Source organism: Pezoporus wallicus, unplaced genomic scaffold (assembly GCF_028554395.1).
Source record: "Pezoporus wallicus isolate ANWC-B61680 ecotype Strahan unplaced genomic scaffold, APGP_CSIRO_Pwel_v1 contig_10810, whole genome shotgun sequence".
NCBI classification, from domain to species: Eukaryota; Metazoa; Chordata; class Aves; order Psittaciformes; family Psittacidae; genus Pezoporus; species Pezoporus wallicus.
The window spans coordinates 646,667-670,616 of record NW_026642731.1 but is presented as its reverse complement, the minus strand read 5'-3'; the positions used below and the strand labels follow the sequence as shown (position 1 = coordinate 670,616).

At 39.3% G+C, this 23,950-nt stretch overlaps 2 protein-coding genes across 11 annotated transcripts in view; one reads left to right on the top strand and one right to left on the bottom strand.

Annotated features, from left to right (window-relative positions):
* EYA2 (EYA transcriptional coactivator and phosphatase 2) overlaps positions 1-23,950 on the top strand; it is a 166,633-nt gene that overhangs the window by 89,092 nt on the left and 53,591 nt on the right. The gene's annotated exons all lie outside the window — the stretch shown is intronic.
* ZMYND8 (zinc finger MYND-type containing 8) overlaps positions 5,082-23,950 on the bottom strand; it is a 51,114-nt gene continuing 32,245 nt past the window's right edge. For 6 of the 10 annotated variants that reach the window (XM_057432156.1, XM_057432149.1, XM_057432152.1 and 3 more), the window contains exons 10-21: positions 23,780-23,895; positions 22,230-22,711; positions 19,875-20,015; positions 18,950-19,102; positions 17,656-18,159; positions 16,557-16,928; positions 14,341-14,531; positions 13,231-13,311; positions 12,203-12,281; positions 11,424-11,663; positions 11,112-11,269; positions 5,082-9,712 (exon numbers count right to left, since the gene is read on the bottom strand). In XM_057432156.1, the coding sequence (XP_057288139.1) occupies positions 9,515-9,712; positions 11,112-11,269; positions 11,424-11,663; positions 12,203-12,281; positions 13,231-13,311; positions 14,341-14,531; positions 16,557-16,928; positions 17,656-18,159; positions 18,950-19,102; positions 19,875-20,015; positions 22,230-22,711; positions 23,780-23,895 (2,715 nt within the window). In that variant the 3' untranslated portion in view covers positions 5,082-9,514. Of the gene's footprint in view, positions 10,831-11,111; positions 11,270-11,423; positions 11,664-12,202; positions 12,282-13,230; positions 13,312-14,340; positions 14,532-16,556; positions 16,929-17,655; positions 18,160-18,949; positions 19,103-19,874; positions 20,016-22,229; positions 22,712-23,779; positions 23,896-23,950 lie in introns of all 10 variants that reach the window. The other 4 variants (XR_008975235.1, XM_057432150.1, XM_057432158.1 and 1 more) reach the window with 4 other exon arrangements.

Sequence of the window (23,950 nt, the reverse complement as noted above, 5' to 3'; positions counted from 1 at the left end):
TGCATAGAGCTGTGACTGCCGTTTTACCATCAGCACCAAACGCTGTGAGACTTGGGTCTACTTGTCAGTCTTCTTGCTTTTGAAGGGGGAAGAGGACACAAGAAAGGAGTCTCTGCACAGGACATCCATCAATGGGACCTTCTGAAAAGAGTGAAATGGTTGATTTCTCTTTTTTTTTTTTGTATTTTTTTAATTTATGAACTAATCTCATTACTCTGGTATTCAGCTCTGTACCTGTGGTTTTCATTTGGCTTTTTGGGGTGGGTGGGTGGGTGGGGAAAGTCTTACCATTCTAAATTAATAGTTCATTTCTCCAGAGCGTACTCTGGGGAGAATCATATTGTGTACATGAATAATAAGGACACATGGTCCTTCGTAAGAACTATAGCTGTGTTTTTAAATCTTACATAGATGGTATGTGGACTGTGCATGTGTCTACACGGTGCCTTATGCTGCCATCTCGGTTTGGGGAGCTGGGGGTAGGGGAAAAAAAGTACCTTGTGATGAGTGAAAGGCATTAAATAAAAACATGTTTACATTTTGGGGGACTAGCTTACCTGCCTTCCCTTCTCTCCAGCCGCTCCTGGACCTAGAGGTGTATGGAGGATACATCCTCCCTGTTGCAAGGTGAGGGTAGGCTCTGAACAGAGCCCCTCGGGGGCAAACTGGAGTCTGTGGCCAGCAACTCTCATCTGTTGGTGGGGCAAAGACTGAAGAGAGCCGGTGACTGTGCCTGCAGGAGAGAATGGGCCACTTGGTGAATCTGACTTGTCCTGCAAAGGAAGGTAAAGGGCAAACAAATAATGCAGCTGTGCATATTTATTTTTATGTAAATAAATGCATCTACAAGTAAGCTTCAGCTTTAGGATTTCTGCTCAGCTGACCAGTTCCTTCTGCTGTCAGAACATTGCGATTCTGTGGGCCTGGATGAATCTCATTCGCTTTCAAAACTGCTCATCCTTGCTTGATGGGGAAGGATCTGAGTCCCACTGAAGCAAGGTGTTGGAGAGAGATGAGGCAAGTAGTACAATCCCTTCTCTCTCGTGTGAATCAAGATCAAACAAGGGGGGTTGCACAAGTCACGAGTGTGACACAAGCGTTACACAGCCCAAGTGATGCTCTGAACGTCCAAAGAACATTCACCTCAAGAAACAGATTCATTGCTAGAACTCAGAGGGGATTTTCTGCCAAACTAAAATAGAAAATCAAAATAATCTGATCTCAGTCTTTGGCTCAAAAGGTAGCAGCCATAAAACTTGTCAGCTGCACTTGCCAGGAGCAGGCATGACCAAAACCATCCTCTCATACCTGCTCTGGCGGCATTGGCAAAGAGCTGCTTGCCAGGCCGAGTACCAACCAAAATGGGGTGTTTCTAGCAGAGGTGCTGCTTGCTGAGAAGCACATGGAGCAGAATTTTTCCTTCAAGGTTTTCCAGCTGTAGGACTGTCACAAATGGGAAGTTTTAACACAAGTCCAGGAAACCAAACTCAATGCAGAACTGACTGATGCTTGCAAGATAAGCACTCAGCTAAATAAAACCTTTGAAAGAGGAACAAGTGCCAGGGATGGAGACTCCTAAGAAAGCACAACTTCAGTGGTTATCACCCTGTCAGTCACCTCATTGCTGCTCCTTGGAATTCCAGTTTTGACACCTGCCTTGAGTCAATTATCCGAGTACCGATTTATTTTTTCCCTGAAGCTTTTCCTGAATGTGTTGAATGTTTTTTTCAGTAACCGGTAGTTTTAAAAAGCTGATTTCTTTTACTCTGCAACGCTGTGTTCATGCTCGTTACCAGATTCCCCTTCTGCCAGTGCTTGGGTCTGGTGAAAAGCTCTGCCAGGTCTCACAGCTCAGCGGGTGCGAGCAGCAGCTCCTGCACCTACCTCCTGGGAGCCACCCTGCGCCCGCACAACCGCTCCTCTGGCCAAAGCCTGATGCCGAGTCACACCGTACCCCCGCTCATCCCAGCATCCCCCTCAGGTGAAGGGCTGAAATAAAACACCCCACCCCACCTTAACCTTGCCCTTGGGGTCTCTGCACCCATCTGCTGTCAACTGCCTGGGAAGTCATGGAGTGCAACACAAAGTAAACGTAGCTCTTACCAATCGCAGAAGCCATTGAGATGACACGCTCCAAAAGGGACACGTTTCTTGGGTCTGGTCTTCAAATTTCTATTTGCTGTGTTAAACCAGAACCTGGATCTGAGGCTGTGTCTGGAAAGAGCTTGTACAAAAATCCCCCTTTGCCCTAGCCCAGCTTTGAACAGTTCAGATGCAACAACAGAACACAGCCGGGAAACTGCAGAGAAACAGTTGGCAAAAATACACCCATCACTGAGGGTGGAAGAACATGTCACAGGCTCACTGGTTTGCCCATTTCCTATAGGGAGTCTTCCCTCTGGCTCCCCTGCCTGACCTCCCAGAGGCTGCAGGGCTACTGTAAGCTGCACAAAGCAGGAATACAGCTGTCCCATTCCTGCCCCAAGTGCCTCCTTCCTGCCCCAGCCAGCTGTAGTTCATGAGGTGCACTTCAAAACCCTGCAGTCACAGCCCTCTGACCAAACCACCCCAGATTCTCCACATTTGGCCATTATCCTATGAGGTGCACCACTGACAGCCAAGGTGAGCACAGCAGCGCTAACACTGGGCAACTAGCCGAGTGGTGGTTTGTGTAAAATGCGTCTTTTAAAAGGGAAGAGAGCAAAAAATCTCCGTGTTTCTAAAGCTCTTTGAGTTGAGGTGCAGCTCCACAACTGTTTTATGAACTAGACTCCAGATTACTAGAGAAAGGGTAACTGTTCTGAGGGACTTGAGTCCCATATTTCCACCTCTGTAATGGATCAAGTGCTACATTCAGGGTACAGCTGAACACACATTAGAACCCATGTCACCCCTCTGCCCTGACAGACCTGCACCAAGGAGGAGCTTGGAGTCTGTGGCTCTGGATGGACTGCATTCCTCTTGGCTGCTCCGTGCTCCTCTACGACTTAACCACTTCCATTTCTGTGGTTCAAGCACTGAGCAGCTGATTCAGTGAGCACAAGAGGTGAGAGCACAGCTCACCCTGCATGCAGAGACCAGCCACAGCGCTCCCACCTGAGCGCAGCAGCCGCTCCGCAGCGCGTGTGCCTGCACTGGTCTGACCATCTCTGCCTGGCTCCTCAAACTCCCCCACCAGCGCCAGGCTGCTGTGGTGAACTCCATCCAGAGCAAACCGTTCGATGCTAACGCTAAGCCTCACAGCACCCCAGTGCTGCAGGGCTCCTGCCTGCCCAAGTTACGCTAAAGCTGGGAAAATGCTGCCACCGTTTGGCAAAACTTTGGAGTTGACGGGCCCAGATGAGGAACACCGGCACCCACCTGCCCTCCTTCCTGAAGGCTCGAATGACAATGGAAGATAATAATACAGAGATTTCTGTGCTCAAACTCCAAGTTAATTCTGCCTCCAAAACCAGAGCAATCAGCAGTGATAACCCACATGCCTTTCAGGTGGTTATAATAGAGGATACAAACCCAAAGGACATCCTGTGCCTGCAGCTGAAGGGGGGAAACAAGTCTCCCCAGGATGGGATGTGGCCAAAGGGGCTTTTAATTGTGGACAGTGAGCTACCCCTGCCCCGATCAACTCCATACCCCATCACCGCATCCCTCCATGCAGCCAGACAACAAAAGGACGACCATCCACTCACAGCCCAGGACTGAGCCTGGTATCCCAACTGAGGAACCTGCACCATCAGAGGTAAAAATTCCAGCCCCAGCACAGGGTATTTTGCCAAACTTGGTTCCAAAATAAACAAGGGACACACTCCGCAGGGAAGAGGGAGACTCTAGACACAAATGATGGATGCAGCTTATGCATAGTCAAAGTGTTCAATCATATATTAAATAAAGTTGCAGCCAATCTTTTAAATTCACATCACTGTCATCTCCTCCCATGATGTCCAAGCCAGATATGCATTCTTCCTTCACTTAACACAAAAACAATCCTCAAAACCACAGTTAACTTTGTACCATGACTAGCAAAAATACACAAAAACTACAGTCACCAGAACATAGACTCATACAATAGTTAGGGTTGGAAAGGACCTTAAGATCATCCAGTTCCAACCCCCTGCCATGGGCACGGTCACCTCACACTAAACCATGCCACCCAAGGTTCAAGATGGTACCTTGGATCTTGACCTGGTAACTCTTGTTGGGAATTATAACTATATATTTATATAAATCTTTACTAGGATTTGCTCACCTGTTATTTTACACAAGGAAAGAAAACAACTCTTTATAGAAAAACCAATGCCCATAAAACCAAGCAACCAACCGGTTGGAACAGGCTCCCAAAAGCCGTGTGGTTTCCTATAACAATTTGTGACTTGGCCATCTCTTTCCTTTTTCCTCCTGACAGAAGAGCTTGTTTCACTGATACCAGGATTCACTTTACATAGGGAAGGCCAAGACATCATTCCAAGCTTTCGAGATTTGGGCTTTTCTTTGTTGGAACATTAGCTAGTTTACAAGAGCATGTAACAAGGTAACTACAGGAGCAGAAACTGAGGACAACATTCACAGTAGGATTCTAAAGTCAGCAATTTCCTTATGTCCCTGTTTCTTCCAGCAGATGATTCAGACACACACAACAGCTTCACCCAGCTCATGCCCTCTTAGAGGGCTACAACCATACCCCACCACCGAAATCCCCATTTCTAACCCACAAATACACCCGACAAGACAACGTGTGTTGGTGCAACTCCAACCAGAGAGTGAACAGATGTGACACAGCAAGCACCGGCCTTTTGCAGCTGTTAAAACTGACAGAACATGGATGTCACTGAGGTTTGTACATCAATGGCTTCTGTTTACTGACTGCCCAATGCAGCTTAGGCTCAAAGGTGCCAACACAAGTGAAGCTATGGAGGATCTGCAGGCTGCAGAACTGAACATTCACTCGGACTGGAACGGAGCTGGAACACAAACCAGTTTTCTAAAGCAGTTTAATAAAGGAATGGTGACGTTTCTTGGAAAGCGGGAGGAACCCAGCGGGCATTGTGTGTGCCACCTGCCCGAGTCACAAAGAAACACAACTGTCAAAAAAGATATTTAAGTTTAATACAAATTTTATACAAAGAAAATGTGAAAAAATACTTCCATATGCTAAAAGCAATTATGCTTCACAAATAAGGCCAGCTAGGCTATTTCTGACACAACTGCAAGTCACCAACAGTCTGTTCTCGCTTGTTTTCTTCTAATATTTTTTCCCTATAATGTGGGTTCTAGCTGGAGACTGTACAAACCGCATTCTTTTATAAACAATGGGAGAAATCAACATGACTAAAATGTACAACAGAATGTACTGGAATGATATCATACAATTAATTTTCTCATATACATACATCACCTTTGCTTTGTTCAATGCTTTCGTTTTACACAACATACAAAATGGTACTACAGTATAAGTGTAACAGACGGCATTTTCATGGGTTACTTTCTCTCATACTGTACTGCTTCATGCTTACATAAAAACATAAATCCCATCATATAAATAATACATGCTCTGGCCCAGCATCAAAAGTCCTTTGCCTGCCTTTCCCCATCCATGTTTTTCTCCGCCCCTGGTTCTTGTCCAAAGTCCTTTGGGAGGATTTGTACAAAAAGAAAACTGAACTATGAAGCATAGGAACAAAGTTTTCAATCTTTGCTATCGATGATCAGACACTGCGTTACACCCAGCTGGCATCATCACACCTTCCAACTTTTCTGATACTAGACTGAATGAGATTTCAACTTAATCTGTAAACAATACAAATCTTACTGGACTGCTCATTGTAAAAAACAGTGTAAATCTTTATGTATTTCAGGTCCACAGATTAGAAATGTTGTAATCTGCCCAATACAAGTAACCGAAAAAAGACTCTTTTCATCACTTGGTTACTTAAAGAAATTCTACAAGAGTTTCAAAGTGCAGAAATTGTTTTCAATCCAAATGCAAATCAAATTGTTCAGCTCTCATGATCATATTATTTGATGCGTAACGGCAGTTTCCCAAGACCAGTTTTCAGCGTCAGCTTGTCATACGGCTGTTTTAAACCTTCCTTTTCCAACTCCAAACACTCTTTATAAGTTAAAGTCAATACAAATATAAAAAGGAGATGGTACTCTAATGACATCCACAAATTGTACATTATTTACAAAAGAAGCATAGATTTAATAGGGATCTTACCTGTCCTCAGCTTTTCTAAGCCAGCGCTAATGCTTTACATTAATGTAGTGTAGTTAGTGCTTTGTACACATATACAAAGCTAAAGTCTGAACCTTTGAGGTTAATCCAAAGAACTGTGTTTATTTTTCACATTTCTATTAGATCTATTTATTCCAACAATTGTATGGACTTCTTGTTAGCAGTTAGACTCTTCGTACTTGGACTGGCATTGTGGTCTGAACATACTGAACTCCAGTTCGCATTGCCACTGTCCCAGCAGAAGGACTTACCGCTACAGGAATGGTCTGTGGATTAAAACCAAGAGAAACACATTGTTATGTTACAGGTCACAAACATGACCACAGAGAGATTTCTTTTCCAGGGGAAATCCAGAACAAGCTCCAATTGTGTGCATGAATTAATACCTTTATTACTGCAGCATTACCTCATTCCAGGGTAGGAAGTAGTGTGTTACTTTCCTGCAGCCAGGAGTTTTTCTGTATTAGGATTACTACTACATAACTACAGGGACAGGTGGTCCTACGGGTACTGTACACACTTTGTCTGTGCTTGGAGAGTTCGGTTTTCATAGTTACATCCAGTTCTGTGTTTTCCCAAAACTAATGCATGGGAAGAGGAAAAAGGGCTAAGAAAATCCTTTGTCATTTGAAAAAGTTCTGACAAATCAAACTGGAGTACAAAAATACCCTCGTTTATAAGTATATTCTTGTTACACATTACTTAAAGATTTTTCCCCAAAAGGAACTCCCCCATGCATTCAGTCTACACAGAAGTGAACAAAGAACATCCATCTGAACAAAAAAGTACTTAACTTTTGCACAAATCAATAGCAAAAACATCAGCATCACTGGGAACTGTCTTACACACCCTGTAAAAATATTAATATAGAATAAACTTTTCACTGCCATCATACAGATCATGATTTATACATCTCGACAAATGACATTTCAGCACATCTCTATAGGTGGCAACTGGTTCTACAGATGCAGAGACAAAGGCACGAGAATGTTAAACAATCTGGTCAAGGTCACGTCACTCTGGAAGATCTGGAAAAGGATTTATTGGATCTCAAGTCTGTGTCATAACCTTCCTCCAAAAATGTGAGAAAGTCTAGAAGTGTCTGTACCATACAAACTGCAAGTATGTTTCGACACAATCCCAGTGCTGCGCAACTGCATCCGTTTCAGTTCACAATACGTTGTTGGAAGAGACAGGAAGTGAGATCCTGAGGAATCTGAAAGGGATGCACAGATCTTCCCCCTGATGGTAGTGTGACATTCCAAAGAGAACACGGAAGAAGAAATACAAGTTCACTGAAGCCCAGTGTTTGCCCACACTGTTTTAAGAAACCACGTTAGTGTCTTGATGGTATTCAGCAGGGACTGTGAGTATCCCTACTGAGATGGGTTGCAGCCTAGAGTGCGTATCAGCTCCTTTGTGACAGTCTGTGCCTTCCAGAAGCCTACTCATCCCATTCCCTGGAATGCAAACATGATGAATTTGTATTTTTACATTATTTTAACTGCAGAAATAATAACACACAAACATGGAACCAATTTGCTAAATAAATTAAAGATTACTGCCATTTTGCAATGATTTCAGATGTGTACAGAGGGTTCAATGGAAATGGTACCCAGAAGATACACGGGAAGTTGTTCAGAGGAGGAAGTTCCTAGTTGGACACAAAGTGCAAATTGAACCCTAAAGAAGCCACTGTGTAAGCTACTGTTAGTACTACAGGTGGGGAAATTCAGGTTGCCACAGTCACCTTTTAAATACACAACTACACAATGAAAATGTTTCCATTCTTACAGCGATCGGGACATGGAATGTGCGAGACTCCTTAAGTGTGTTAAGATCATTCCCTGAGAGGTAAATTTTCCACCTCTGCCAGTTTTACACATATGTACATTTTGCATACATATTAAACATGCACTAAGGTTTAAAATTACTTAAATTGCACGTGCAGGCATTAGAATACAGAGGTGTCTGTAGCTGTGCAAGACTAATGCAAAATGTGTACAAAGATTTAAACATGCACAAATAAAGGCTGAAACCTTTCAGACACTCCAGTTATGCTGTACAGAACTCAATACACTTGGGTATTACAGAAAACCAATGAAGGGAACTGCCATTTTTCTGGGTATTACACAAAACCACCTTATGATCTTACAACCTCTCAGCTACTCACAAAAAAAAGCCTAATGTCTTTGATGTTTGCATTTAAAACACACAGGAAACCTTGTTGTTATAGTAATTCAGTCCAAACAACTTCAGGCCAATGCTGCAAAGGTGCACAGTGCTCTCAGCTGAGACAAAAGGAGTTAAAATGCTCTTAGGAATGTGAAAAGTCATGATCCCCACGAAGAGCAGTAACATTTGTGTGGACTCTAATGGCTATGAAATACTGTGTGTGTGCATGTGCGTGTATGCATACATACACACACAGAGGCATGTATCCTGCCGGTGGGGGAGCTGTGGGGTGTGCACAAGGAGAGACAGAGTAACTTCCATTGCAAACCAGGCCTCACGGTCACAGTGTGATTAAGGTACACTGTTCCAGTGGTTCACAGTTGCTTTATAAATCACCTTACTTTAGTCAGAAAGGGAACTGAAGTTACATGTGGGCTTCTCTGCTGACGCCAGCCCTGAGGCAGAGCATACTGTTCAGCTACTGGGGCAGTATCAGCATGTGCCTCTTAGTAAGAAGGATATCAGCTCAGTTGCCACGCTGACTCCAAGGTGAGCTCTGAAGAACATGACCAGTTGAAATTATGGGATATTCTGATGCATAAAAGACAAAAATGGAAATCACTTGTGTCCCATCTCCTGGGGGAGACACCAGGGAGTTCATGTCTCCTTGGTTACATCTTTGATGGAAAAACCAGTCTGATTCCAAGGCTATTTCTCATGATTTCATAACACTAATGTGCAAGGCTGCATGGGAGATAATGATGAATGCACGTTTCCTTTCAGAGTTACTGAGATGTCACAGGAATATCAAGCATAGCTCAGAAATAATTAAATCTCTTTAGGATACAACAGACAAAAAGATATTTAAAAGATATTTAAAATGTATTCTATATATTTACACTGATGTTGTGGCCAAGTATATACATGAAACAGAGATAACCAACATAATAATGTTGTAAAGAGGAAGTCTGACTGCCCTCAATGCCTTCACTATACTTAATGACAATTTCTGAATCCTTGTAATAATGAATGATGAAATGAAAGGGTGGAATGTTGCACAGCAAAATAAGACATTTTGCACTGCAAGTTGAGACTATACCAGTGAATTCATCTCTTGATAGAACAGCAGACGGAGACAACCCCCCAGAAATACTGAGCAATTTTAATGCCAGGAACACTACTACTGCAGACTTGAAATGATGATATTGTACTTACAATTGTGGGTTGAGTAGTTGGAATATAGGTGGTGGTCTGCGGTACCTGGACCAGTTTTATAGGCTGGTTGCTTGTCACACCTGTTGCTATCTGCAGAGACAGCACAGGCAACCTCAGTAGAAGTCTCAGCTTTTACATAAATTCCACCTAGTTGTTATTATTATTAGAATATGAAATTTATGTGGGATGTTTTTGTTTGTGTTAAAAATTTGCATCTTAATGAATTCACAGGTTACTGCTTTTGTTAATAAAACAAAATTCGAATTATGAACATGATCAATGCATACAGCATGATGTTTCAGGTAGAACATCTACGTGAAAGCAATTCCAGATATGTGTAACTGGAATATTCCCTGGCAAGTGTTTTAGGTAATTGATTTTCTCCCATCCCCTATTTCCCCAGTAATACAAAGGTTGTGCTGCCACAAACAAAACAACGTGTACGAACACTGACTGAGCCAGAGCTTAACTTAACCAAAGCATCCAAGTGGAACAGCACATCCTTTTTCCCTCTACAAATCTGTTTCCCAGGTTACTCCCTTAAGATGACATGTCAAGCCCAGAGATCTAACACCAGACAGTAGCAAAAGTGTCAAGAAATGAACACAGCTCTCTAGTTTACTATGCTTCCCAATTCTATAGGACTATCTCAATGAGACATCATGCTGGAATCACAATACTACAAAATTAGTTTGCTTTTAATATTTTAAAATACAACAAGGCTCCTACTGATGTGGGGGATCATGTGTAAGGGTTTGAAGGATTACACCACCCCCCCCAAATTTTTCATGTAATAAACCTTGCAAGGGCAGAAGAAAAACGATGCTGAAATTGCTAATAGTCAAGCCCTACCTATAAAGCAGAATCTTCTCTATAAACATTTTCTATATATGCAATGTTAAGTCCCTTTTATTAGAGCATTTGCTCATCCTTGCCTACTGAATACTATCAGAGTAGATGCTACGGAGGATTTCGTAACTGCTCCGTTAACTGTAGATCCAGGTGAATTGTTGTATCAGTGTTGTTATGGAACATTGTGGTACCCTAGTGGCAGTCTGTTGTGATAAAGTAAGTTGATTTGAATGCAGGTCTTGAGCTTGGCCTCTGAACCCCCAGGCAAGAAGGGCTTGGAAGTGCTGCAGTCAGTATTGCTTATCAGAAGGCAACTTGTATCGAAAGATCCAGACCAGAAGCTACACTGATGGGTCCTGGAGAGAGAGAGAGAAAGAGGTCCAGTCCCCTTTGGCTGGAAGGATGAGTCAAGGCAACACAAGGTTTTATCAGGAATGAGTGAAGGGGAAAGAGGACAGAAGGAGATTTCTTTTGCCAAGATGAAGAAAAAACCCACAAATTCCTATCTCACTCCCCAAATCAGTCTTTGAAATATGCAAAATGATCATTAATTCATGAACTAGGGAGGCTTTTAGGGGCAGGTTTCAGAGGAATCTTACATACTGCTTTTGAAGGAAGCGACCACAATGATACTCACTGTAACACTCTCTTTGCTTTTATCAGCTGAACCTTCTTTTTCCTTAGGGGTGCTGGCTGTTTCTGTGGGTGTAGGCTGCGCACTTGAACTGGGCTGGGATGATTTATTTAATGTTTCTGTGCTAATTTCAGTATCTGTTTCTTGCTGTGTTGCAGTAGCTAAAAATAAAGGAAAAAAAGAGAAAGTAGCCACAGCTCCCATGTACCAGTCTACAGCCACGTTGCATCCATGCAAGTCAAGAATGTTGAGTCACGATGTGTTGCACCCACCCTAACCCTTCGCTGTGGAACAGGCAACCCAGAGCAAGATTACCTGACTGTGTGCAAGATTTCATGTGCTCAGGCCAGTGAGCTTGTTGGCAGGGATAGTCACAGTAGCTAGTATTCCAACAGCAATAAAAAATGGCCTCTTTCTTGCAGTTAGCGCACCACTGCTTCTTTTTAGTTTCATCCACTGCTTGCTGCTTTTCCAATTCCAGCTGCTTCTTCACTTCAGCGATCAAACGATCCCGTTCTTGTTCTAGACTCTGACGCATTTCAGCCATTGTCAGTTCTACTCAAAATGCAAAGAAAGAGGAAAGAGGAGTTTAGTATTTTCCACCCCAAGGAGCAAGGCGCAAAACAATAATTTTCATGAGTTTAAAGACAAAATGAAATTAAATCAAATTATTCCCTGAGTTCGGGCATCTCCCTGTTCTCATAAAAACAGAGACTCAACAAATGTAAGTCTTCCATCTTCTTTTCTTACTCCAGCACCATGGTTTTTACCCTTATCTTCCATTTGTTTAACACTTTAGTTCTAGATGACCCACAATGGATCACAATCCAGGTGTACTAGGTGCAACATAAACACAAGAAGGATGTATGCAGCTGCTGCTAAAATACTTTGGTAAAGACATGGAAACTAAGGTAACTTTGTTTACATACTCAGAAGGTGTCCTCTACCATCAGCACAGCACACTATGTGAGGTTTTCTGTCCTTCACTGGGACAATTTGCAGGTACGATATGATGAATACATATTACAAGCATTTGGATTTTCTTCTATTTAGGACAAAACCTGACACACTATTTTGGGCTGCCATTTTCATACCTAGATTATGCTTCATTTCTGAGAGCTCCTGTTGATGTAGCCATTGAAGTTTTTCTATCTCAATCCTCAAACGCCGTATCTAAATATTAAAGTATTAATAGTTAGCAATAACAGACAGGGTGCGGTGTATAGTAAGTAGTCATTATACAGAAAGAGATGCCCCAAGCAAAGAGCCTGATCATCACTTACATCAAGGCCCTTTCATATCAACATGAGGACAAAACCATTCATAGCATACCCCAAACTAGAGTCTAAAGCATTCAAAATATTTGTTTGCGTGATTTGCTTACCATACACAGTACAGAATTGTTGGAAAACAAAAAAGCACTTGTGTTAAACTTGCTCTAAAATTAGTTAAGTCTCAAATTTCTCTGACGGGAATCAGAAACCTATTCCTTCCTCCATTTTGTTTGCATTTATTAGTATAAATATTATTAGTTTTCTTTTTAACTATATGAGGCTTAGGAAAGCAAGTTTTTCATTCACTGTGGATTGGGAATACAAATATCATTGCTCAACACTGTGATTTTGATTATAGCAAGCAAACAAATCGTCACACTTTTAACTCTGAACACACTTAAAAGATATTAAGTTATACCTTTGAAGAGAACTAAATGCAATGGATAACACTGCATTAAAAATCCAAAAAGTATTAAATACTGTACTCATAATCACATCACTGGAATACACGCCTGAACTAGCAGTAAATTCAAATCTTCCTCTGGCGGACAAACACATGGTTTAAAGAAACGATACTTGCAAAAACCTGCTTCATTTCTGACTTTAAACAAGGTGACACAAAATCAAATCCTCAACAGAGGCTTTAAGGAACTGGGCCCAATGGTTTCCTGCTTGTCTGACAGAGCCCATCGTTACTTCTGAAACAGCACAGAAATCAGAATCTCTACACAGTCCCAATATCTAACGCTTTGTAGGTACAGTTATATGGTACTTTTACATAGAAAAATACTTTTTGTAACTTTTAAAGTTACCATACAAGCAATACTGGTTTTCAGTCTTACACTAACCTCAGCTATTGTACTTCCAGTAGTATTTTTTGACAGATCATTATATATTTCAGTCATTGTTCCTTTGATGGCATCCATCATCTGAAAGACAAAATGAAAAATAAATTCTTTGATATATCTATTAAAATAGATACCCACTTTCACTTCCTTTCTCCTACTCTAATGTGAGCTTATATTGCTATCAACAATGCCCCATGTCTATAGCTGTTTATCTGGGTCTACTTTTAGAGAAATATTTAGAAGGTGGAACACAACACTTTTGATCAGGACTCTGATCTTTAAGTGTCCTCAACTGGTGAGCTGCTTCACCACCTTCTTTTGCAAGAAATTGGCATTGATGCAATTTAGAAACAGAAAAAGACACAACCATGAGTTTTGGAAACTATAATAATAATAATAATAATATTAAAGGCATTTACTGACCACTGACAATCCCACCAACACCATATGGTTGAGTGAGAATACTGAAAGTTGACAGTTACGATTAATTCTGGTGATTTTAATGCCCGGGTACTCAACTTTATTTCCTTATATAGCATTCATGTTGATTTTTTAAAGATCTAAGAGAGTATATGAAAAGCTAATGTCCCATCCCTCCCTGTCACTATTATGACACAAGTATTACACCACATCTTCTCTTTAACAACTTAGCTTCTTAATACACGAATACACACTTATGACAAGTTACCATCTGATGAAGTGTTTTAAAACAAGTGTTTTAAGTACATTTTTGTATATGTATTACTGGACACAAATGGAAAAATTAACATTTACTGTAAAGATGATGCTGAGGAGGTATCTGTACCTGTCCAAAACACAATACAATGTAAATAAGCAGCAGCAGTGGCAGAATGTGAGAAGGAGAGGGTCTGAAGTGTCTGAGCAGTTGAAGCCTATCTTATACACGCTCTGGCTTGGAAGGGCAGCATTCAGCCAACTCTAAAAAGATGGTTCAGCACTCGTGTTGAAATCTAGCTGTTCCTATCTAGCGGAATGAACTTGCAACATATGACAACCTGAGAATAACATTATTTCAGAATCTGAAATGTCAAAAATGTGACAGTTCACTTCAAAATAAAATTTCAATGAAAACCTTGCTCAAGAACTTACTTTGCTAGTGTATTTAGCAATATCTGCAGCCACATCAGCTGAAGCTGTTGCAATTGGCAAGTCTGTATTAACTGAGGAAGAAAGTGTACTTGCAGATCCAGAACTGGTAACCATAGAAATAGGTTGAGTACTTGTAACCAAGGTTATAGTGGATGTGGAAGTGCTCTGGGTGATCTCTTTTTGCTGCACAGCTAAGAAAAGAGAACATACAGCAGATAAATAACATAAACAATTCTAAAAATCAATAGGCAAACTTCTAACTTTAATGTGTGCACCTAACCAGTTGAAAGACATTATCTATAGAATGGTGACATTTAATCAATCAATTTTACAGTGCCCAGCCACTGAACATATATATAATTTTAAGGTTTAATGGTAATGAAGGAAATACATCTTTGAAACTTACTATTTTAGACTGACCAATACAAAAGTCTCCCACAGATCTGTATTCCTCCCATTTTGGGACATTTCCATCCCACTTCCCAACCTCTCAATTTGGAGAACTCCCAACTAATATACGCATGAGCATAAGTTAGAACGTATGAGTATAAGTTAGACATTGACATTTTCTTCTGGCATCCTTTAGAAACATACTATTGAATTTCTTTTCTTTTTCCTTTGAAAAAAAGATTTAGTAAGCCCCTGCTGAAAAAAAAAGCCTACTTTAGTAATACAATACTTCCTGTCATTATTCCCATTCTTTTGTTATTAATGCTACTAATTATTATTAGTGTTGCAACATGTTTAGTATACACATATCCAGATCAACATTAGCCCTTGCTTGGCCAAAGAGTAAGGAATGCCAGCTTAGATTAACCCATTAAAGCAAAGAAGTTATTCATAGATTTAACTCAAATTGGATAAGAAAAATTTTCTCATCTCTGGTCAACAGTTCAAATAAACAGTGCATAATTTAATATTTTTTAAAAATACCTTTTCAGACAACACTTTTCAATCTATTTTTAATGATTCATATTATAAAAGATGTCTTCATTACCAATATCTTCAAAACAGGAATTACTGAAATGGAAGTTATTTACATTTATACCTACGTACCATGTTTTTGTTTATGCCAATTCAGTATGTAAGAAATCCCCACAATTTCTATTTTCATTTGATATATTTCTAGAATATGATGTTTAGGATGGAACATTGCTATGATGTGCTCATTAGTAAATATATTGCTAAAACAAATTCATAGGCTGAATGTTAAAATTTCAGCCAATATTATCAAGCTTTTATACTGATGTACAAGTCTGTTAAAAAAACAGCTTCACAGGTTTCACATTTATTTTTCTCACTGACTCTTTCTGTATTAAATCTGGGCAGTCTACCTGTACAAAGATAACACTTCTTCAACACTTCTTAAATGACAGTCACAAAAGTGGTTTGGGACCAGAGGAACGTATCCCTGGTAAAGGTTTGTATGTGACCCATTACCTACACCTTGTTCTGTCTGAAAGTACTGGCTTGCCAGCAGTGTTAGCAGACTAGAGAACATCTATTCATCAGGCACACCAGTAAAGAGTACTGTTTATTAACTTGGAATTACAAATGAAGCTAGATTTATTTAAATTGCTGTTTTGTGAAGTGAAGCAATAGAAGCATGAGTTTATACTACCATGTGCCTACTAATAGTGAAACCTCCAGCAACAGAATGGTAAGAAAGCAGTTGTGTAAACATTCTAATGTTACTGTTCGCTCAGTAAATAGCATCAAAGTATTGTTAAGAGTTAAGCAACAGGGATTTCAAAGACAAATGCCTGGGTTATTTCATTGTTGTCAAATTATACTCTGTGAAAAACTGAACAGCTCAGCTTCTTTGTCTGTGTCAGATAAAAGTGGATCCAATTTGCGGATATGGAGGTGATAATGGTAATCATGCAAGTGGAATAGTTAATGGTTTCATCATATAATCCAGAAAATAAACCAGTTCATTCTCCCAAATCTGTGATGGCTAAGAATGGCAAAAATATTTATACAGATACACACACAAACTTTTTGTCATTAAAATAAGGAGATATGACTCTAAATACACACCAGAAAGAGCAGGTATGGTGAGTAAGTTGTTGTATTTTAAAGTCACTTATCAGAGTAGAACCACACTTTGAGATTTTGTTTATATAGAAGAATTCCTGGGTGGGCAGCCTTGGAGCACTGAGATCACTACTGGGGAATTATGGCATCACAGGCACATTGAGTTACAAAGCGTATACCTTTAACTGCTTGTCTTGTCTGATATCTTGTCCCTTGAGAGGACTGAGGTTGCTGTGATTGAGACTGCTGGCTCTGCTGCTGCTGCTGTCTCTGCACCTTCTGCATGTGCCATTTCTGAGAAGATGTCTGAAATTTATTCGAAGAATTCCACACCACACGCTGCACAGCAGGGGCTGTTTCCTTCGGCAGCAGAGGCCTCTGCTTCTTCACAGGGCTTCCAGTGGCTGCAGATGGAGCGTTAACAGTAGAAGAAGCACTAGTAGTGGCTGTCACACCAGCTGGTGGAGTCTGGGCTGCAGAGCGGGTAAGTACTGGAGTTTCTGGTAGAGACTGGCTGCTTGCACTGGAGGAAGGTGGAGTTTTACCTACAACTAAACAAACATAAAATGTAATGCCAGCCTTTCACCAACACATTGGACTCATCATTTTCTATTTAATTTTTGCAGGAGTCAGACATGCAACCTTATGGCCTACTTTACATTATTTTCCTCAAAAGGTAATCGATATTCTACAGGTAAACTCATTTTGGTGTAGTTGAATTTGGTGGCAATTCAGAAGCACCAGTCATTAAGCAAAACAAAGAAGTTCAAAACACAGCCTGATCTCCTGAAGAAGGTATAGGAGTACAGGAGAGGTTAGTGTTTGTTAGGATGGTTCTGGGTTACCCGTCATCCCAGTTTCTTTCAGAAGAAAAACATTATTACTAATAGCACTGACACTGACTTCAGTGGGACTGTATGCGATTTCTTTGTTTTATAAGTTCCAACTTCTACACCTGTAATTTTGGGACATCTATGGAAATTAAAGATTCAATTGAAAGTCATAAAAACTGCAACATAAATTCTACATTTGCCACAGAACAACTGTCACCGATATTCATAGTTGTAAGCTGAAAGGAAACTCAAAGAAATGTGTTTTATTTAAAGCAGAAACTATAATGGGGACTGAAAACTTCTTTCATAGTCATAAAGATTTAAAAATCATTCATAAAAATTGGTTTGGTACATGTATTTTTATGTCAATGCAAAAATAAAGGTGGTAACTCTGACTTTGATAGCAGCTCTAGAGAAGAGGAGGAAGGAAAGAATTTTGGCCTACCATCTTGTTTAGGAGGAGTTTCTTTAGGGTCTTTCTTGGTTTTCCTTCCTTCACGGCCACAATGATCATCTCCTAGATCGATGACAAGTTCACTCTCTGAATCAGAGTCCAGTCCTAGATGCACAGTTGGGGAATCTATTTCATCTTTACCTTTCAGTTTTTCTTTTGCAGGATGCTGTAAACTTTTTCCCTTTTCAGAAAATTCTTTTTCAGTGTCTGAAATTGCCTTTTCTTTGACCAGGTCATCTGTTTTCTCCACTTCTGGACTTGTGCTTTTAAGTTCCTCCTTGTCTTCATTCTGTGCTGGGGGCTTAGTTTTTTTTTTCAAGCTCAATGATTCTTTGTCACTTCTTGTACCTTCCTTGTCCTCTCCATCTTCTTGATCATTCTTTGATTTCTGATCCTCATCACTATATTCACTGTCACTGGTGTCGGATTTTTCAGAGTCTTCAGAGTCACTGTGTTCTACTGCAGTATAAACAGCTTCAGATATTTCATTTATTCCTAATTGTGGGGAGGAAAGTACATTCCATGCTGACATCAGACTGACTGACATTACCAAAACAAATACTCTATGTACTGGAACAAAGTATATACATACCATTATCTTAACTGCCAGTCCTTACGCTATAATAGTGCCCTATTATCTCAATGCCAGCATGTGCAAGAATTACCTTCCACATATTCTAATCCATATTTATTTCATTCAGTGGCCCTCCTTTCACTGTTTTTTTCCACTACCTGCAAGCTGTTTTGTTCATCTCAGGACCCTATGCTGGCAAATACAAAGAGGAATTCTTTTTATCCACAAGAAGCCACCTTAAATTCAGTAACACTTCCCCTGCTTAAAGTCACTTACATGCACGTTTGCAGAATCAGTTTTAGACTATGTAAGGTTTATGAGGAGTATCTCTAATTTTTTTAGTGTCTAGAACATCTTTAAGTGCTAGACAACACTAATGTTTCTAAGAGAATTCAGCTCCTGTGTGACCGGATGTACTAATTTTTCAGTTTAAAAAGCAAATAGTAAGAATATGTAATTCTGTCATTCTATCTACATCAGAATGGTACAAAAACAGATTAAAAATTAAAGCTTTTGCCAAAGATTTGAAACATCAGGTCTCACTGTTTTTCAACAGTCCAGTGCATTCTACTTGCCTCAAAGAATACAAATACCCTCTTATTATAATGCAAGCAATAGTTAAGGTTTTACTATATGAGAAATTCTTTTGAACTTCAACATTTCCTCAAGTGTATCCTTCAGCTGTCCATTGTATCCTGGAGATACACTTACCAAGTTGTGCTTTACAACTCTCTATTGTCTTGTCAAGATTAAGCTGGAACCTACTACGTATCTGTCGTTTGGGTGAAATGAGTTGCACAGGAGTGGTCTGCTGTTGGACTGATTCACTCAGCTCTTTCAGATCCATCTCAGCTTTGCTACGATCTGGAAAAAGAAAAAGGAATAAAGAAAAATATTTTACAAAAAGAAGAGAGATATAGATAAAACAAATCTGACCAAGTAACAATGCAGATGGTCTGAAACACATTTCATTTCCTTTAGAATTACAGGCTAAATAATAATTCCAAACTGACTTTACAACAAACAATGGATTCTTCCTCTCTGATACTACATATTTCACAGGCAAAGTGCATGCATCAATTATGTGGATATTTTCTCTGTCAGTACTTTTGGAAAATGTGTTCCTTGTGCTGAAAATGTTTGCTACATTAGGTTTTATCTTCCTGGGCTGTATCACCCCACCCAATCCACACTAATTCCATAGCCATAATAGTTATATCACCCTTAATACAGCATTTGTTTCAAGGCCTTCATAGCCTTAGTTTACTACATGGAAGGATATAAACAGAAGAAAAAATGGAGAATGGAGGAAGATGAAGACAAGACACTGTAATACCTCTCCAAGGAACCCTACATACTCAGACATATGAAAAGTCCTGCAATCCAAATTTCTCTATCTAATCTACAGGGAGGTGTCCCTGACCTGGATTTCCACCCTCCCATTAATGTCAAAGTATTAGTAAAAAGACAAGCTCATTGTGGAGGAATTTTAAGTACTCATCCCTAAAGTCTTTATTTTAAAGCCCTTTGTTCATTTAAAGCCACATACAAGAAAGTTTGTTCATATTATTTTGCACTGACACCATACAATTAATTCAGTTATAACAGTATCAAGTTTTCAAAGGTCAAGACTAACCAAGATTCAGATTCAGAATGCTTCCTGGAGTGGAAGTTCTTTCTTGCTTAGCAGAAATTGGTGTTGATGCTTGAGGAGAGAAAGGTTTGGGGCTGCCTGACAAGCTCCCTGCTTGACCCGTTCTTGTTGGTGCTGGAGAAGCTGGGAAAAGTACAAAATTAATAAAACCAGATTTTAAAATAATCACAATAAAGCCACATTCATGGGGACAGAGCAGCTTTTAAACCTACACAAGCAGGGAAAGGATTTTTGTTTACTGTTCTCAACACGGTGTTATACCTCATTTGCAAGTTAAAACTATCCCTTTTATTTTAGTTTAATAAAGATGGATTTTAAGGAAAATAATTTTAGTGCAGCTATATAATTGGGCCAAATGCGTGTTTAATCTCAAAACTACTCTGCAGTGACAAAAAGCTTCTACCTTTCAAGACCTGGTTATTTTAAATGTTACTTTCTGACACTCTGAATCACTATCTATCTTAATTCACGCATGCAAGTACACATAGAAACCCCAACCTACTACATTTTCTAGCTACAATAACAGAGATAATTAACATTAACATTATAAATCAGTATAAGTTTAACGAATGGGAAAACACTGACCAAATGTCTATGATAAGGTAAAAGAATATTCTAATTTAAGCAAAATTCTGTTCTCTGGGCCTTTAAGATCTCCATGAAATAATGCTTTAAAACCAAACTTCTGGAAACAGCCAGTCCAGAAAGGGAAGCATCTGCAGGCCATTACCTAAAAACATGATTAATTCTTATCAGCAGGGGACCACTTTCTGTCTGTTAAATCTCTATTTCATGCTCTGAAAGCGTCAACCTAAACTCAGTAGTGGTCACTTTTTTTTCCTTGGTACACCCAGGATTGTCTATACATTTTCAGCTTCTTAAATGGTAGCAATATTTGCTGTTTCAGTAACTGTTTCCAAGTTATCTTCTACACATCACTCAAAATACACAGCCGGGGTACCCAAATAAAAATGTTCTTGTTCAAGGATAGTGCAGTCATATTACTTGAATTATGTTTTACATTTTAATTGAAACATACAGATCCCAGTAATAGGACAGCTAAGTTTACACATAAAGTAGATATCACAAAGTTAGCATTTGTAACAATATATAAAGGTAGAAATGCCAGCTAGGAAACCGAATGTTTTAGTTTAACTGCTGTTAAGTCCAATCCAATATTTCTATGCAGGAGAATAAGGCCTGAGGAGAAGTTAGAAAAATTTGCCAGAATTGCTAATAATGACGAATCCAGAGTAATGGGATAACAGCTGTCATCTTCTGTTATCTTTAATTCACAAAATAGCTTTCCACGATTACCTCCGCTACAACAAAGAAATAATAACATAGTATACTAAAAGCTCTGCATATCTGTTAGCTGCACCTTATATATAAAAGCTATACACATATATATACATAATTTATGTATAAAATTAATTTTACCTCTTGACATATTGACAACTGACATATTACCCTACTAAAAAATCCAAGTATTTTCATACATTTAAATTCATACAGTCACTTTGTCATCACCTTCTTAAGATAGACAGGATCGTATCACAAGACACTTGGTATTCAAAGACAGTTTCACAGCCTATCCTTTACTGGCTAGAAATAACATTATAATTAATAATTTAAAAAATGAATAGACAGCATTTTATCTAAAAATTGCATGGAACACACTGACTGAGTTTTCTACACAAAGACATCTTTTCACCAAAACTAAAGTTTTAAAGCACTCACATTAATATACTGCTTAATCACTGTTTTCAGACAGCAATGAACTTTCTCTTATGGATGAAAAACATTAAGATAAATTAGTTTGCCTGAGTGACACAAAATTAGCTAACATCTGACTACACAGAAGTCTGAGAAGTCTAAATTCTGTATTCTACACTCCTTTTTCTCTTTATCCACTCTGCCAATGGAACTGTAAGTTTAACATATTTTAGCTGCTCTCTCGGGAACAATATAAATTAAGCTCATTGCCTTGAAAAAGAGCTACGAAATTTTAAACAGAATACCTCCTAATCCTGACAATTCTAACTCTTTCTGTATTTACTTCTACTCCCCATTCATTCTGATAGTTACAACTATTTCCTGATATTTAAACTGAAGGGGTTTGATCACTTTTGGGGATGATTTATTCCTCCCAATGTGACAGAAAGGACTGCTATTTCTTATCTGTGATACTGAAAGTTAAATACATCTCTTTTTCTAAAATTTCTGCATAAAATGAGTCATAATACAGTCTGTCTATGAAAAGTACATGGAACAAAACTAGAGCACGAACCAAAGGCAAAGTCCTGTGTCCCCCCTTCTAGTCCCCCCTTTTTTTACCTGTATTTTTCTCAATAAAGTCCATGGATTCTTCACTGGCACTAAAATGACTGGAAGTTGCTTTTTTCTCCGCATCCTGCTCAACATCAGATCCAGTGTGAACTGATGAGTTTGTACTCATTGGTGACCGTGGCATATCTGTCAGTGAAATCCTACGACCAGTACTACTGCTCAGCATAGACTTGCTCATTAGAATCTTAGGCGATGCTGTCATATCAAAGTTCAGTTTGATTTTCTCTTGTTTGTCTGTCTTTGCAGTTCCAGCAGTTGGGTTTGCAGGGTCCAGTAACATTTGGTATTGATTGTTGGGGGTATACGGTGTCCGGAAAGGTGCATAATTAAATACTCCAAATTTTCTACGAATGTTATCAACATAAACCTCCATTTCTTGCATTGCACTATTGAAGATGCTTTTAGTCTTTTTCACAGAAAAAGGAATTTCTTTAGACATGAGGTAGCAATTATTTATAGGAACCCAGGCCCTATATAAAACAGACAAAGATAATATAACCACATGTCATACCGTGGATTGACATGCACATACCACTTTATTTTAGCCTAATCATACAGTTATGCACACAGATCATTTCAGCAGACCACCTCTACCTTCTTCTTTTAATAGTTCAGTTAGCTTAGTTTTGGTAAGCAAATTGCATGTCTTGAATTATCACTAGCTCATTTATTCTACCTAATAACACATAAAACATCAATAAACACTGGTCAGGCATGACAAAATATTCCTGATTAAAATAGCCTATGTAACTGTAAGATGACCATTGCTAAGCAGTCTTTCCATCTGTCACAGTTATCAGAAAACCATAAAAAGCATATCAGGGAAAAAAAGAGACAAAAAAAAGACTTCACAACCACATTTTTTAAAACATTTTATACCCCATGTCAGATTGATCCAACTCCTCAGTGCCTGGAAAAGTTCTATCAACAAGTATTGGACAGGTATTGTTTATCATTAAATGAAGCAGACTCGAAAACTGTGCCTTCCAAGACTCTTAAATACCAGGAAATTTTACTTACTTATTTCATGGCCCTATACAGTTGGTGTGTTTACAGTACCTGTTTTTATAACTGAATAGATTTTATTTTCAATTCATGACAAATCAACTCATATTCATCATGGCTTTCTCCATCTAAGCAGAGAGTTCACAAGTACAGAAAACTTAACTCCTTTCAGAGCAAAACCAGCATTTTCAACACATTATATTCTCTATATTTTTTAAATCTAAAATTGTGTGTTTATTCCCACAGACAACAAACAACTTGATTGCCCTCTTCCACCTCTAAGAACTACAGTTCTTTGCAGCACAAAACCAGAGACAGAAACTAACTTGCCTACTCACTGAGATTATATATGTATTAAACTTAAGAATGTGTGACTTGCATTCTATTGACATCATGCAAGAAACTAAACTGAATACACTACAGTATTATATCAATTATTAGCATCAAGGTTCAAAAGACAGAATCCAAGAGCACAAAGTTACAACAAGAATTTTGTAAGTACAGTCAAAGACATAGTTTGGTTGAATTCCCACCTGTCGTGTTGGCCGAAGAAACGGGCATCAACTTGCCCATCTTTATCCCTCAGTGCTTTAGCAGGCCAGAATGGAAAACCTTTGAGTTTAGCCCAGACCAATGGGTGGGGATTGCTCTAGAGGAAGAGGCAAAATACACAGTAAGGAAACACAAGTATCTCAGTTAAACAC